The sequence below is a fragment of the Camelus ferus genome, chromosome 13 (genome assembly GCF_009834535.1).
Source record: "Camelus ferus isolate YT-003-E chromosome 13, BCGSAC_Cfer_1.0, whole genome shotgun sequence".
Taxonomy (NCBI): domain Eukaryota; kingdom Metazoa; phylum Chordata; class Mammalia; order Artiodactyla; family Camelidae; genus Camelus; species Camelus ferus.
Window position 1 is genome coordinate 39,737,218 of NC_045708.1, and position 16,369 is coordinate 39,753,586.

The window sequence follows — 16,369 nt, forward strand, 5'->3', positions numbered from 1 at the left end:
TTTCCCAATTACATGTAACGCTACAGCAGTAACTGAGAACTGAGGTATTCTGTCACATAAGATGAAGTAATAATTACCAAGCATTTCCTTTTCTGCCCCACAGAGTGAAAGAAGGGTCTTAATGAGCCGTAAGTGTCCTGCCAATAAAATGTTGTCGGCTTCACTGGTCTCACATTCAGCTGTGCGATTAGGTTCAAAGTTATCCAGCCAAGTAATCTCATCTTCGAGCATGGTGGCTGGGCTGATTCTTAACTGCTCCATTTCTGAAGCTAAGAAGGAAAAACAAACATAAACATTTTGAAGAAAGAAGGATTTCTTTCCTTGGAGTTAAAATCCTGAATTCAAGTCAGCAAAGACAAGTCTCCATCTTTCACTTCACAGATTAAAAAACCTGTCATGGGTGAATGGAGGCGCCCACAGGACTCTGAAGGCTCCCGCAGACCCATGCCCCCCCTCCTGAGCTCTCTCAGTCGTACAGCAAACGTTAGGAGCGTCTCCTCTGTGTGCCACGGTGCTAGGTCCTGGGGATGTAAGATGGAGGGGACAATCCTTGTTCTGGAGAAGCTCCTGTTTGCTGGGTCATAGCAGACATGCCAGGGAACAAATCCTTCTAGAGAAGGAACGGACTGAGGGGTGAGCGGAGAGCCGATGCTTCTACAGTGTCACCTCTGCCAAGGGAGGGGAGCTCTGCAAAGGAGAGGGGGCCACAGCACAGTGGCAGAGTCCGAGTTTCCAGACAGTGAGCCAGACTCTGGAGAGCCACTCTGTTCTTTCGTATTACGTATTTCATTTTCCCCTCCAAACAAGGATTTAAAACATGATTCCAAGTTGGAAGTTAGGATTAGGGAGGAGAGCAGAGAGATTGTGCTCTCTTTCCACTGCACTACAGCCACAGGCAAGCAGGGCCCCAGGTGGGGACGGGAGAAGGGATCTTCAGGGTTTCCTTATTAACAACATGAGGCTAACACCTACACTGCAGAGTGCTGTGTATAAAGTGGCTAGGTCTGGCACTGGCATACAGAAAATACTCCAAAAATGGCAAATATTGCTTGTTTCAAGACATATTCCCACCCTGCCCTCGACATCCCAATAAGGGATCCTGAATCTCATAGGTGACTCAGCGACACAGCAAGGCTACACTAACACCGTGTTCCTGCATTCTGAGGTTGTATGTACAGCCAGCTCATGAGACCAGTTCTCAAGAAGCGAAGCAGAATACCTTCGCCACATCCAAGCCAGAGAGCAAACCTTCACTGGCTGCTTACACTGAAAGCCTGGTTGAAAACCGTGGTACTAGGCTAAGATTGTGAGATGGACATGCAGCTCACCCCCTTCCTAGATAGTACAGGTCTTACCCCTGAATCAAGATGTATACTCTTATTACATCAACTCAGGCGCCAACGAAACCAATTTCACGGCACTGCTCAGAGAACCATGTCCTCGATTCTCGAGAGACTTAGGAAATCCATAGAGGCACCTGCCTTAGAGATGTTGCTGCGGTTTCTTAGTCACTCTGTCTTTACATGTCCATTGCATGAAGACCTTTGTATGAAGTTTCCTTTTGGTTTAAGTGCTGGGAAAAAGATTTGTTTCTTTTGAGAAACAATTCTGTTTCTTCTTCTAGGGTACTGAGGACAACCAAACAAATGCTGTTTCCTGTTTACCTCTGTCCTCCAGGAAACTCACAACCCAATTCTGACGTGTGGGACTGGACAGCTGGCACAATTGTTTTTTTACCTCTTGGCCTTGACGTTCTTTTCGAATTAATGTTTTTGTCAATCCTGACTTTTACTTTATTTATCCCCTGTAAGCTGAAGCAAATCTTTCCCATGATCTTTGCATAAAGGGTGAGGTATAAACTAACAAACTCTTCATTTGAACAACTAAAATTTACACAGAGCATTCCAATTTACATTTGTATTATATAAGAATAAGTGCAGATGACTAAAATCTTAAAACACTCTAACGAAAGAATTTCTAACAACGATACTGCAATCACCTAACGTTAAACAATTAACTGAATTCTATCATTTACTTCTATTACTATCAACGTAGCTCAACAGATTCCATCTCCTTCAAACCTTTAAAATTGTCAGAATTGGCTGTAATGGAGAGAAAGATTCTTCCTAATAGTTCTGTATCAGTGTAATTAAAATACTAGCCTTTGACAATTTTTAAAATCAACAAATCTTTTCAACATATTAATGGTTGGGTATGTAATAGGAGAAGCAATAACTGATACATGGGTTTACATGCTATTTTCAAGAAAATAAAATTCGACTTCAAACAATAATTATAATGTTATTTATACTTGAGATATATTAAGTCAGATTTAGAAATGTCTGTCTTTTCTAGTCCTTCCTAACCCCTCCACCCACATAAATCAAAATTAGACATTTACTTACTTGTCAGATCATCTAATAATTGGCACCTCAGATCAAAATACTCCATACACTGAGATAATAATCTAAAAAACAGATTTCAATGATTAAAAAGAGGCTGATTTTAAAATAAAAAAACATTTTCTTTGTAAGAGTAAGTTCATAAAACAATTGAACAAGAGAATTTTCCTAAGCATAAAATAACTACTTCTACATTAATTCAACTTCAACATTTTAGCAAGACGTACACTAGTGATTTTATTTATACAGATACAGTATAGGAATAACAGTGTAAAGAGAAGAAACTTACTAATCTGTCACATTTTGTAATGATGCACACAGACTGCATACATAATGCATCAATTACATTCATTTGTTCCAATAGCAACTGATACATATTAAGTACCTACTATATGCTTAGAATTGTTTTAAGGGAGTAGTGAACAAAGAACAAAGGAGACAGACAACAGACAAAAAATACATACACATGGCAACTGGTGGTAGGCGCTAAGCAGCAAAATAAAGTGGACACGACAAGAAAGGGAAAGGTAAATTCTTTTATCCTGGACAATCAATGAAGCTTTCTCTGCAATTATGGTAGTGGGAGTGCAGGTTTTAAAGTCAGAGGACCTTGCTTTTAATCTCGGCTCCACTACTTATAGCTGGGTGTCCAGGGACAATTTATTTCAGTTCTCTCAGTTTTCTGATTTCTAAAATGCTTATTAGAGTACTAGGAATAAATATGTACACATAAACACAAACATACATAAAGGGTCTGGAATGCACTAATGATGAGAACAGACAATGAGTGAAGAATTATGATTATTTAAAAAGTGGGTATTATTATTTGCCAAACTCATTTGGCCATTTTGAGGATTAAACATAAATATATGCAAAGAATTTAGCCTGCTGTGTGGCACATAATCAGCCCATGGTAACTGCTATTATCATCATTACTATTACTATTAAGGGAAAATATGTACCAAACTTGGGCATTAAAAAATTGTGAAATGCAACTTTCAAATTATAAAAATGTGTAATTAAGATTCAATTTTATGTAAAATTGCATGTTTTACATTCAAGAGTCTCTGAGAGTGTATGTTTAAAAACTCAACTAATGTTTTCTATTTCTTTTGCAAAGTTTAGAGAAACTCAGTAACAAATCAAACTCTTAGAATTTAGTTATGTTAAACAATCTGACTCTTACAAGTAAAAGCACAATAGCTTACTACTTAAAAATGGCTTACACATTTCAACTAAAGAATCATTGATCTTACTAGTTACTAAAAGGATTAACTGATTTTAGGGAACTTTTAACTAGGAAAAATTAGAATTCTAAAGTAAAAAAACGTACAAAGGCAAAAAAAGAAGTTTCTATGTCTTTTAATCCGAATGTCTTTATCACGGAAAGACCATTCTCTGAGATTTGGCTTTATACCATTGAAGATTTACTTTCATTAGCAGAAATACACAGCTAATGTCTCATTTAGGTTAGATCTTGATGGCCAACTGTAACATGACTGTAAAATTCAGTTAAATTTTTAAGTTTTATACGTCACTCACAATGACCTTATTTCAGAAACCAAAATCTTGACGTCTCCATTTATAAATTTAGAAGGTTAAAAGAGGTTAAATGGTTCAAAATAATACTTAAGTTGAGACTTAGATATGGAGGTCAGGAATCTCCATATATGAAAGAGGACTTAAATAAATGTCAAGATAGCTCATGTTTACAGACTAGAAGACTAAATCTTGTTAAGATGCAAATAATAGGCAGTGATCTACAGACTCAATGCAAACCCTATTAAAATACCAGTGATGTTTTTCACAGAAATAGAAAAACTTATTCTGAAATTGATACAGAATCTCAAAGGGACCCTCTGGTAGCCAAAAAGATTCTGAGAAAGAACAAAACTGGAGGACTCACACATCCCAATTTCAAACTTACTACAATGCTACGTAGAACTAGAATACAGATCAATGGAATAGAAATAAACATATATATGCATGCATCTATGTATGAGTGTGTGTGTGTGTGTGTATGTATATGTATCTATAAAATATTTATACTTTCAAATGACTTTCAACACGAATGTCAAAACCATTCAATGGGGAAAGAACAGTCTTCAAAAAAGTGTGCCAAGACAACTGTATATCTACGTGGAAAAGAATATAGTTGGACCAAGTTTGCATGCTTGTATCTTAGGGGTTTGGAGTAGCTCTAACATTTCTTCCCTCTATGGGCTCTAATTTATAAAGCATATACACAAGGAAAGTAGATAGTGATTTCACAAATCTCTGTGGCACCTTCTAAGTCCCAGATCAGGGGCTCTCTGGTAAGGCCGAGTTGGAGAAAGTGGCTGAAACTTGAAGTCAAACTTGGTATCTCCTACCTCCCATCCTGGGCCCTACACTAGGGCACCCTTTCACGCAGTTTAGCCTAGCCCAAGGAGATTAGATGGGGCAGGCAGATGGATTTACTCAAGTCATCTCTGAGCCTGGACCACAAGACTTCTTCTATGTCAGGCATGTATAAAACCAAGATAGCAAAAACAACAACAAAAACGAACAAACAAACAAAAAACCCACCAAGAAAGTAGATTAGAAGGATACCTCACTACCTCAAGACATGGAGTTATAAAGTAAGCTGAGCTAAGAAACTGCTGTATAAGTGGACATGAGCAGTGTGATCTTTAATCAGTGATCTGGCTCGAATAATGCAGCCTCCCCACAACTAGGTGAGCCTTCTCTCTTTTTGGGATAGGTGGACCAGGTTGGGTGGAGGTCCGAGTTGGGGTGGTCGAAAGGAAGAAAACCTAGTATTGTTTGTTCCTTCTAATTTTTCTGTCCTGAATGAGGAAAAAACTGAAATGCCCTACTTCAGGGCACAAATGTGTCCTGTCCAAACTCTGTCATCTTAATCATGCACTGTGGACTTTGGGGGAGCAGTACACAAGTCATTCTTCTCTTTCTGTATGACGTGAACTTTGTCATCTGTATTACATACCTCTGATTGACTCCTCGCATGATACTAGTGGGGGACCAGAGGGGCAGCTGAGCCGTGAGAATCACACCCAGGAGAAACTGATTTGGCTTCTGTACATCTGGATGAGCTGAAGTATCTGTCTGACTAAGAGTATATAGCTGATCACAGGCAACACGGCGAATCTGGAATTACATTTTTAGTGGCAAAGGATGTACATCAACCAACACTTAGAAACTGCTTAAAAAATGATTTTCCTCCAAAGTCCACACTCTGAAGGATGCTATAAGGGTTTGAGCATTTCAATCATTAATGGTAAAGTTTACATGGAAAAAACTGGGTTAATTTAAAATAAGTGTGGTCTGGGAATTGATTTCCCAAATTATTCTACTATTGTATTCCACTCTAATCAATATGTTTATAATTTCATGTAAATGAAAATAAGGAAAAACTTCTTCAAGTGTCTCAAAGTTAATTTTCATGGTCACATAAGAAAATTAGAATTATAAAATCTAATGAAAGTTCATGGCTTGAATTTGGTCTTTCTTGATTTTGACAAACATGTTGATGCTTAATGCTAGCTGCTTTTGCCAGCTATGGATGTTGAATACTGGCTGTAACATTTTGTGTTGCTATAAACAACACAACTTAATCACAGCGCTAGTCTCAACTTTTGGTGGAATATGGAACAGAAAGGAGGGTGACAGTCCAAATGGTCACATTGCTTTCAGAGTGGTCTGCAGCCCCTTTGCACGACTCCCTGAGAGGACTAAATGCCATTCCTTCTGCACCTCTCATAATGTCACAGCTATCCAGAGAGCCCACGACAGGATAGGACCAAAGGGGTTTTTTATAAAGTAAGGTAAAAAATCCTTACCTCAGCACTTGGTGATCCAAGCAGAATATCAATGATAAAATCAGCAACACAGGGCAAGTTATAGAAAGATGCTACAGAAAAGAATAAGGATGATTGGGAGCAAGGGAGGAAACTAAGTTAGGAAGTGCATTTTCAAGATTTCAAAAATTCTGAATAATTTCTTAAGCTTAACTAGTAGAAATCATCTCCTCTTCCACATGGAATCAAATTCCATACCTTCCCCCACTGCCCCGTGTCTGAGTCCACCCCAGGAGAGACCAAGGTGCTCAAGAGCAGGGCTGTGCCACGGTCACCTGTGTACCCTCACGTTTTCACACACTGCCTTGTGCATACCAGTTACAGGATAAATATGTCCTGCCTTGATAAACGATCCATACTTGTGAACTATAAAACGCACCCTACAATAAACTTACAAATGATAGAAAGGCTTGAAGTTATCATTTTTTCACCTTGATTTTAAAATATCTCTAGAATTGTAAGGAGATTGAACTATGAGTATGGCTTATGCTCAAAAGCATTTCATAATGATTTATCCTCCTCATATATAAGCCTTTAAAAGTATGTTTGCTCAAAGTAAGCCATTTTGGATACTATTTTACTGTTCCATAAAGGTCTAATTTTTTTCTACATGTTTATCTTGGTCTTACACGATGAGTTTGGATGCTATACTAAATACACAATAATCACCAATTCTACGTAACAACCAGTCTGAATCAGTAACAACAGTGAACACGGCTCCTACGTGTTAGTACAATTTTTAAAAGTGGAGCTATTAAGACTTCATCTCTGAATAAGTATTTATTGAGGGCCTATTACACATCATGCGGTGTTCGGGTGCTAAAGATTCAGTAGGGAACACAATGGACAAAAAAGTCTCTGTTCTTACAGAACTTACCGTCTAGTTGGGGAGGGAAGAACGATGATAAATATGATAAGTAGACAAATTATACTCTATGCTGTAAAGTGACAAGTGATGCAGAAAAAATAAAGTAAGGAGTTTAGGTGATGCTGGGTGAGGAGAGGTTTGTGATCTCCTAAAAAGGCAGGGGATGAACATACCAGGAAGTGTGAACAGCCAGTGCAAGGGTCCTGAGGTTGGAATGTGCCTGCAGTGTTGGGGAACAGCCAGGAAGCCAGGGTGGCTGAAGCACAGTGAGGGAGGGGGAGAGGGGAGGAGGTGGAGGCACAGAGGTATCAAGGGGGTGAACAGTGTCAGGCCTTGAAGGCCTCAGGAAAGATCTGGCTTTCACTCAGTGTGACCTCAGAAGCCACTGCAAGGTTTTAAACAGGAGTGATACAATCTGACTTACATTTTAAAAGGTCTACTCTGCTTACTGTGTGGAGAATAAACTGCAAGGGTAGAAGCAGGGAGATTAGTTAGGGCACAACTGCTAAAATCCAAGTAAGAGATGAGGGGGGGTCAGAGAGTAGTAACAGCGAAGGTGGTCTAAGGGGTAGAATCTAGATATGGTTTGAAGAAGGATGTGCTGACAGATTAGAAGCAGGGTGTGGAAAAAGGATGACTCCAAGGTTTTTGGTTAGAGCAACTTAAAGAATGAAACTTGTTAAGTTGGAAAAACTCTTGGGAGGTATGGGCCAGACCAGTAATTCAGCTCCGGATGTGTTAAGTTTGGGATGCCTATCTGATAATCTAAGTGGAGATGTCAGGGGAGAGGCTCAGGCTGTAGGGCCAAATGTAGGTGTTACCAGCATACAGAGGGAATTTATGGCTGCGAAGGTGGATGAGATTACTGCGAGAACGAGTGTAGCCAAAGGAAAGACAGTGATGAGGGACTGAGCCCTAGGCTGTCTGACGTTAAAAGAATGATTAGCAATAGCCCCAGTTTGCCAAAGCCAACAATAAAGACAAAAGGGCAAATCTTAAGTTTCATAATTTTTAATACTAGAGTCATTATCAGTTTAGGAACTGATACACAGTTCTGATTGTATAGTTCATGACCTACACACTTGGGGTGCTTTAATTCCTCAACTAGATAGTAAGGTCCTGGAGAGCAGGCATACTGTCTTTATAACATGCATGGTAGAACCGTGTATACAGAAGGTGCTCAATAAATACTCGTTCAGGATTTAAGTACCTAGCATAGACCTCACTTACTCCACACACCAACTTTCCCCCCCTCTTCCATTTCTTTCCCTATGACCTCATCTATGATGGAATATAAATTATTCCCAACAGAAGCCTGACCCTTTCCTAGAAGAGACGAACAGCAAGTGTCCTGCATACCCAGTTGCTGGCTCCGAAGCTGCAGGCACGTAACAAGAAGGGACAGAGCCTCTCCAGCAATCAGCGAGTCTTTGGTGGACACGGACTGCTGTCGCACACAGATGCCAGCGTGCAGGGCTACTGGATCTCCTTCACTCCCGGAGCTGCAGTTGCTTCCTGGAAACAGGTGAGCAGAAGGTTACTGCAGATCCCACAGGACTCTCACGATATAATGATATCCTTTAATGTATTCCATGATCCACAAGTGAAAGTAAATATTTCAAGACACTCTGGTCTAAGAAACTAGAGAGACTTAATTACTTTATTTGACCCTCACTATTTTGTACTTAAAACACATCTGGAAGCTTTCAAAAATGTGTTTATGAGGCAAAATTAGTTTCAGGTGAAACAAGTTAGGAATAGTGCAATTTTGGAGGCATGTGGGAGTCTTCTTGGGATGTTAGAAATGTTCTTTATCTTGATCTAGATGGGTTATACGTATGTAAAAACCCTAAAAATCATGTACATTGAACACTTCTGTGCTTTACTACATGTGTATCACATAGCTTAAAAACTTTTTTTATTATTGAGGTGAATACACATACATAGATTGAGCAGGGAAACCAAATGAAGCTGAGACATAAAGCTATTTACAAAGGAAGGCCCAACAGAAAGTAACAGGCTGTACACCAAGAAAATGACCTCCAGGTACAAATTCTATGTGCATTATCACTGGCTTCATGACACTTTCACACTCAGCAAGCACAAACTCTGCTTCGTTTCCCTATTTACCCTGTATTTATGAACACTCTTTTTTCTTAAATGAAGTATGACACACATACAGTAACATGCACAAATCCTGAGTGTGTAGCTTGATGAATTTTCACTCAAGCTCAGCAAGAGAAAAGGTTTTCTCCTTCCTGTGACTCTGAACAACCTATGCCGGGGTGCTTCTTATAGGTACTTCTTGCCCAGTGTACTAATCACTTTATCCTTTTTAATCAGTACCTGAACTGCTGAGTCTGTTTCGAATTCCAGCAGGAAACAGAGAATTACTTTCTTTAATTGGCTGGCTACTCCCAACGAGGTCAAGCCGTCCTGCAGCTGCAGCCCACGACAGTCTCATGAAACAAGCCACCGTGGACGTGAAGTCACTGACTTCCATCGTCTAAGGAGGTATGGAAAGAGCGGTGAGGAAAGGCAGGACCCGAATGCACTCCGCTGACTCCTGCAGCCTCCTCCCGGGCCTCAGTTTTGTGAGGCTCGTTTCCCTCCAAGATCACCTGCGAGGACAGCCCTTTCTCGCTTCCGTGCTGCTCGAAGACCTTCACTAGCCCCCTGCTATCTATACTACAGAGACTCCACTCTCCGTGTGCTGGTCTGAATCACCCACCACCGATTCTGCTTTTACGGTTTCCCTCTCCCATACCCTGCATGTTGGCCCACGTGAACTAGCGTGTGACCGCCCCACAAGCTCCAATTTTGTCTAACTGCTCGCGCCCTCCCTCTTGCTTGAACAACTCTCCTCTCTCCAACTCTCCACACTTTTCTCTGCATTTTGAATCCCCATCTATTCCTGAAGGCCTAGCTCAAATGCCACCTCCTACATAAAATCACCCGTGACAGCCACAGGTGAAGGTAATCATTCCACTTCCTCTCAAGGAATGTTTTGTCTTTGTAGTTTTCTTGACATTTGCTATCTGAATTACAGTTATCTCTGCACTAGTGATCTCCTTCTTACTCACCGTACGTTCCTTGAAGGCAATATTCACATCAATAATTTTTACATCCACACAGGCCCTCCCCCCGACCAGTGCCTTCTAAACAGGAGGTACTTGCTTTTCTTGGATACACAAATCACTTACTTGTATTGCGACTCGTGCAGCAGGGATGATTTCCTCAACCCTAATAGAAGACCTGTCAGACACAGACAGCTGTCGGTAGGACGACTTTTCTGGGGTACCACATAAGGACATCTGCCTGCTTGTCTGCCGGCTGACATTTCGGAACGGGCGAGAAGAAAGTGCTTCTATGCCGTCTTTGGTGAGGTCTTCATCTAGCAATGTGGGCAGTGTTTGTCCAACAAGTAAAAATCTTAAAAGGAAATGAAAAGCTAAGCTTATTCAAGGTCATGTCATACTATTTAAAATGATGGGATGTGTAAGAAAAAGTCAAGGGCTGCCTTCTGAGACTAATGCAATATATTTACATACCTTGCAAGCTGTAGACAGATGGAATAAACGCCCTGCCTTGTTTCATAGTCTACTTCGGATGGGATGGAATCCCTCTGCATGACATTTACAACCAAACTTCAGAAAAAGAAAAGAAAAAAAAAAAAAGGCAAGATATTAGAGACTTCTGTTTCTTTCACAGGAAATTTTCTGTAATTAATTTAATCGCCTATCAACGTCATTGATCACCCTACTGAGTATCATCAATCCCTCTCCAGCCCCTCTTCCTTGTCTCATTTTTCTCTACAGGTCTTATCACCACCTGACATACACTTTTACTTCTTCATCTATTGCTTGTCTTTCCCGCCAAACTGTAAGCTTCATGAGGACACGGGTGTTTGTTTCATCTACTCACTGCTCTGCTCCCAGTGCTTAGAACAACGCCTGGCAGGTATACTAACTGACATTCAAAAAAAGCCAGAAGTAAAATGCCTGTATTAGCATGGCTCTGTAATTGGTAAGTAACCTGAAATGAGTTTTTACCTTCCAGTTCCATTTCTGTTTCCCATCCCCTTTATCTCCTCAAGGTTCCACCCAACTTCTCTTCCCCTGAAGGCCTCCAAATAGAAGTTCCTTTAACTATCCTCTGCTCAAACATCAAGTTGGTCTTCACTCTTCCCTCCCCCAGAGGAGACGGCATGCCTACGTCTTCCTAGAGTCACTCTCCTTCCAACTGCAGTAGAACTCAGCCCTAAGTAGAACTTAGGGGGTCATTCTTCCCCCTTTCTTGTCTTTATTTCTTTTTTTTTTTTCATTGGCCCCTTTTAGTCAGCTAACAAAGAGAAACAAGTCTTCTATAAGTTAAAATCAAAACAGAAAAGCAAACTCTCTCCTCAGTTATTATACTTTTCAAACTCTTGTCACTTCCCATTTCTCATTCATCATAAAGCAGAGATTTCTACTTACTGATTCAACTTCCCATCCTTAACTTGTCACTCAACCCTTGGCCAGCTGCTTATGCCCTCAGTCTTTACTTACATACACACCACTGCCTCCCCAAACCTCTAAAGCCTTTCTCCACTTCTCTCCAGCGCATCATGTCCAAACCATCACATGACTCACAGGGACCTCATGTGCTATTATATTCATTTCTCCTGACTTTCTCAGTTCCCTCCATCTCATTCCATCTTTATTTCCCATGTGGACTAAAGATTCATCATTCACTCACTCTTCTAAGCTAGAAATCACAGGGCCATTTTATAAATGAGTCATAAAGACTCGGCTATTTTACCTTATAAATACCCTTCTACCACTGTCCCAAATTTAGAACCTCTTATCTCTTCTCTGGAACACTATCATAGTTCTTAGTAGTTCTCCCTGCCTCCAGTCTCTCCCACATCTACTCACTGTCTCCACTGTAGCCAGAGTAACTGTTCTAGGTGACTTCTAGCTTAGAAACCTCCTGTTTTCCCACGGTCTACAAGGTAATGTTGAAATTCCTGAATGTGACCCTTCTCTACATACTTCTCTCCGTTACCCTTTGCCCTAGCCTCACCAGGCAACTGCAGTTCCCAAGACAGTCAGGGCATCTCTGTGCTTTCGCTCATCTCCAACCTCTTTTGGCTTAGAGAGCCCTTTTCCCTCTTAGTTACCTAGAGAATGGCGACTTGTATCTCAATTCCCAGCTCAAATGTCACTTTCTGGGAAGCATTTCCCAATCTTATCCCAAGCAAATCAAACCATTTAACCACTGCTTTCTTCCCTACCCCTTCCCCGCTGATCCCCCACCCAACAAAGCACTTTTTATGACAATCTGTTTCGATACTTATAATAACTATTTGTCATTCTTTGTTAAACCATGAGCCTCTCAAGGCAGGGACAGTATCTATTCTATCTTTGTACCCTCAGCACTAATGCCTTGTACAACATGGATTACTAGGAATCAAATTCACCTTATCTCAAACTGGGAATGAACAGAAACAGTATAGCCTCCTCTCCTCTTGAGAATTTCCCCCACTACCAGAGGGGAAAGAACATGCTTCTGTCAGTTTGCCAAATATTAAGTCAAAAAGTAAATTAAAATATTCCAAAGACTGAAACATCACTCCTTCTTATTAGGACTCGCATAATGCTTCACATAATGCCTTGGCAGGAGAAATTAACTAAAATAATTAGATTCAAAAATAAAATAATAAAAATTTAAAATAATTAGATTCATTTTCTGCAATTCATATAGCATAATACTGAAACTCTAACCTCAGACCTCCTGCTTTGAGGAAGTTCTCACAGAAGGATTTTGCACAGTTTCTTGCCATGTCATCATCAGCTGTTGGCATGAGTTTGGAGCTTAGAACCTTGGGGAAAAATAAGCACAATTAATCATCCCAACATCTCCAGTAGAAGTTACTCCTTTATACTCAGTAAAACAAGCAGACAACCTGAGTCAGAACCTCTTTAAATGCTGCTCTTTTTTACTCCCTGTAGTATGAGGAGGCTGATGTTCCACAATTAAAATGACCACGTTTTCCAAATTTTATTTACTTAGCATGAAAAACCTTTGTTTTTAAGAGAGCTGGTGTGTTAATTCTTTTTATGAAACCAGTAAACGTGAATGCTTCAGGCTCCCAGGCTTAGGTAAGAGCACATAACATATTGTGATATGCTGGTATGTTCTAGGAAGAAGTATATAAAGTTTTATAAAACAGCTTATTTATTATAAATGCTAGATGAACTCCCTGATAACTCCTGTTTACTGAGCACCGATCTCCAAGGTACTAGCCATAAGATGAGGTGCTTAACACGCATCCTCTCTTCCTCTCACTGTGCATGGCATAGGTATTTTACTCTATAGGTAAAGACTGAGACCTGAGAAGTTAAGTGACCTCCCACCCAAGGTCACACAGTCAGAATTTAAACCCAGGTGTGTCTCACTCTAATGTTCATGCCCCTTTTATGACACTGCAATATCTACCTAAAGGGAAGCTTAACTGGAGTAAGTATACCAGTTTTTGGCATAGTAGAAAATCATTTCACACAAATAATAATACTGCAGTACGAGACTACAAATTTAGATCATATTCTAGTTTTGTCACCAACTAGATGAGAGATCTCAGATATGTAATTTTCCCTTTTGTCTGTTTTCTCATCAGGTAAATGAGGACAATAATTATCTTCACCAAAGGATTGTTTGGATTGAGTAAGGTAACATGCTTAAGGTGCTTAGTACAAGCACTGGCACAAAACAAGTGCCCGGTAAACAACTGCTTATTTAGTTATGATTTAAATAAAATTTTAAAAGCTCGTTGCCTCATTTTCCCCAAGGTTTTAAACTAGATATAATTCAACAACCTTTTCTATTAAAAAAAACTGCTTCTATGAGCCTATTAGTTTTAAAAGCTTAGATTTTTAATGTATTATTATTATTTTTTGAAGATGCTTTCTTCCTAAGTTGCCCTTTGGGAAACAGGCTCATCAGCCTCAGATCATGAGCATTACATGGGAGAACGGGAACCCCCTGCAATTCTAATCCTTCTGGACTGTCAACAGCCACATGCACATACTCCCTGTACTTAACGGACAATTTAGTGAAGATGGAAGACTTCTCCAAAGGAATGGGTATTTGGAATATCCACTTTGAAGTTTCATAGTAGGCAAACGTAAGTTAAAGATCAAAATGCAATAACATTACCTTTCAGGTAACAGTATAAAAATAAGTGCCTTGGGAGTGCTGGTTTTCTACATTTTTTGTGTAAAGCAAAAGACAACCTATCAGAGGAATTCCCAGTTAATATGAAGTCCTAAAGTTATACTGCAGATAATTTACTATAGTCCTCTGGCTCTAAGATAATGCAATCTAGGTAGCTGATGACAAGCTAGACCCCTTGTTGGGCCATTCTGTTTCTCTGAGTGCTCTCATATACGGGTGTTAAGATTTATACCATAACTTCTTGAGATAATTGTTTAAAAGCTAATGACAAATCTGGCAGTAATTGCAAGATGTAGATTTGATTAGCTTGAATTAGCCAAAAATTTCTAGGTAATTTTCTGTTTTGGAATAGTGTATGCATTTTTGAATGTCTGTGTGAAATAGGAACATACTTTATTTTTAAAATATTTGCTAAATATTTTCTCCTTGTGAACCCAACAAATGTTTTCACAAGAATGATTATTTTAAGGCAAATATGAAATGTTATCACAGCCTCCATCATAATATGAAATAAAACCTGGAAAAAATGGCCAAGCAGGTACCCTCTTACCAATTATGACCTTTGTTGTGATTCAAAACCTACTGAATATAAATAGTAATTTGATAATTAAGGTTGCTTAGGCACTGATCTGGATTCTTTAATAAATAACTGACTGAATAGAACTTCTCAGGGCAAGACAAAATCACTCAGGGCTTTATTTTCTCCAGAACTTAAGTGGCGTGAGGGTCTGGCCTCTTACCCTCCAAACAGTCCAAGAGCCAGACTCTTTTCTGCCGGCTCACTTTCCACATGGCTTTGTTACTGCTTTGATTCCAAGACTCAGCGTATCAAACCTCCCCTATGTCTTACTCATAAGATCCTGGAACAATTATCTTGGCTTTTCAACTCTGACCCATTAACTACTACAATGACTTGTGGAAAGTACACAATTAGTAAATGTTTACTGAACTAAATCTATTAGCTTAAAGCAACTATTGGGAAGGAAGGTAATTCAAATATCCTTTTGCTCAAATTCTTTCAAAAGCTTAAATAATAATATTAACGTGTTTCCAGACAAAATCCTTATAAAGCTTTATTAATGGCAACAAATTCCAATAGCTTTTAAAAAGTTAGAACGCATTTAATAACAAAGCTAAGGCTTAATAACTGGTATTTTATAGACTTGCAAAACTTCCAGAGGAAGTTAATAACACATTTTAATACATAAACCTTCCTAATTATTAATTTAGATGCTATTTTACAATTATAACAATGTACATAGGTACAAATTGAAAAAAAAGAGCATTTCAAAGGTCAAAACAACAAAACACTTCAATTTATATTGTTTTTTACTTTTTTAAAACTAATTTAACAGACCATCCAATAATAATAGAAACCTATTTACTAATTTCTGATATCTGAAAGCATGAATCTTCAGACCAAAGTGAATCTGTTAAAATGAAATGAAAAGAAATTAGGTTTCTCACTTCTAAGTTGTAGAGCACTCGGAAGGTGGACATTCCTGGAGCGAAAGATCGAAACAGACTTTCTAAAATGGAACTGGCACTTGGCTGATGCTGTTGCTTGGAAGAGAGGGATGGAGATTTTGAAGACTGAGAACTTGTTTCAGACAGCAATGTTTTCTAAGTTTATGAGAATGAAAAAAGGAATATGTGTGTCAAAAGCACAAATTAAAAAGAAACAGGTATCATTACACATTCTAATATTCTTTTTCACTTTAATATAGTCAAATCAATGAAATTTTCTAAAAATTAACCTCAAAGCCACATCACCCTGTAATTATTAACAAAACACTGAACTCCATCACACAAACTGTTAAGTGCTCTACAGTATTCCAATTCTACAGGAATGCTTCTGGGGATGTATTCTAAACAACACTAGAGAGGTCTTTCTAATTTGTTCCCATGTTTTCAAAATTTGTACTACTAAATACTGATAATTAAATGGTAACATTGCAAAGGAGGAGTTTTGAGAATTTTTAAAGTTACTACTAGTAATACATTTTATAATTACATTATTCTCCTTT

At 39.1% G+C, this 16,369-nt stretch overlaps 1 protein-coding gene across 2 annotated transcripts in view; it reads right to left on the bottom strand.

Annotated features, from left to right (window-relative positions):
* The window catches only part of USP24 (ubiquitin specific peptidase 24), a 120,115-nt gene that overhangs the window by 37,621 nt on the left and 66,125 nt on the right, over positions 1-16,369 (bottom strand). For both annotated transcript variants that reach the window (XM_032494381.1, XM_032494380.1), the window contains exons 31-40: positions 15,810-15,965; positions 12,893-12,990; positions 10,679-10,774; positions 10,331-10,559; positions 9,474-9,633; positions 8,487-8,642; positions 6,242-6,312; positions 5,389-5,549; positions 2,406-2,467; positions 78-269 (exon numbers count right to left, since the gene is read on the bottom strand). In XM_032494381.1, coding sequence (XP_032350272.1) covers positions 78-269; positions 2,406-2,467; positions 5,389-5,549; positions 6,242-6,312; positions 8,487-8,642; positions 9,474-9,633; positions 10,331-10,559; positions 10,679-10,774; positions 12,893-12,990; positions 15,810-15,965 — 1,381 coding nt within the window. The remainder of the gene's footprint in view (positions 1-77; positions 270-2,405; positions 2,468-5,388; positions 5,550-6,241; positions 6,313-8,486; positions 8,643-9,473; positions 9,634-10,330; positions 10,560-10,678; positions 10,775-12,892; positions 12,991-15,809; positions 15,966-16,369) is intronic.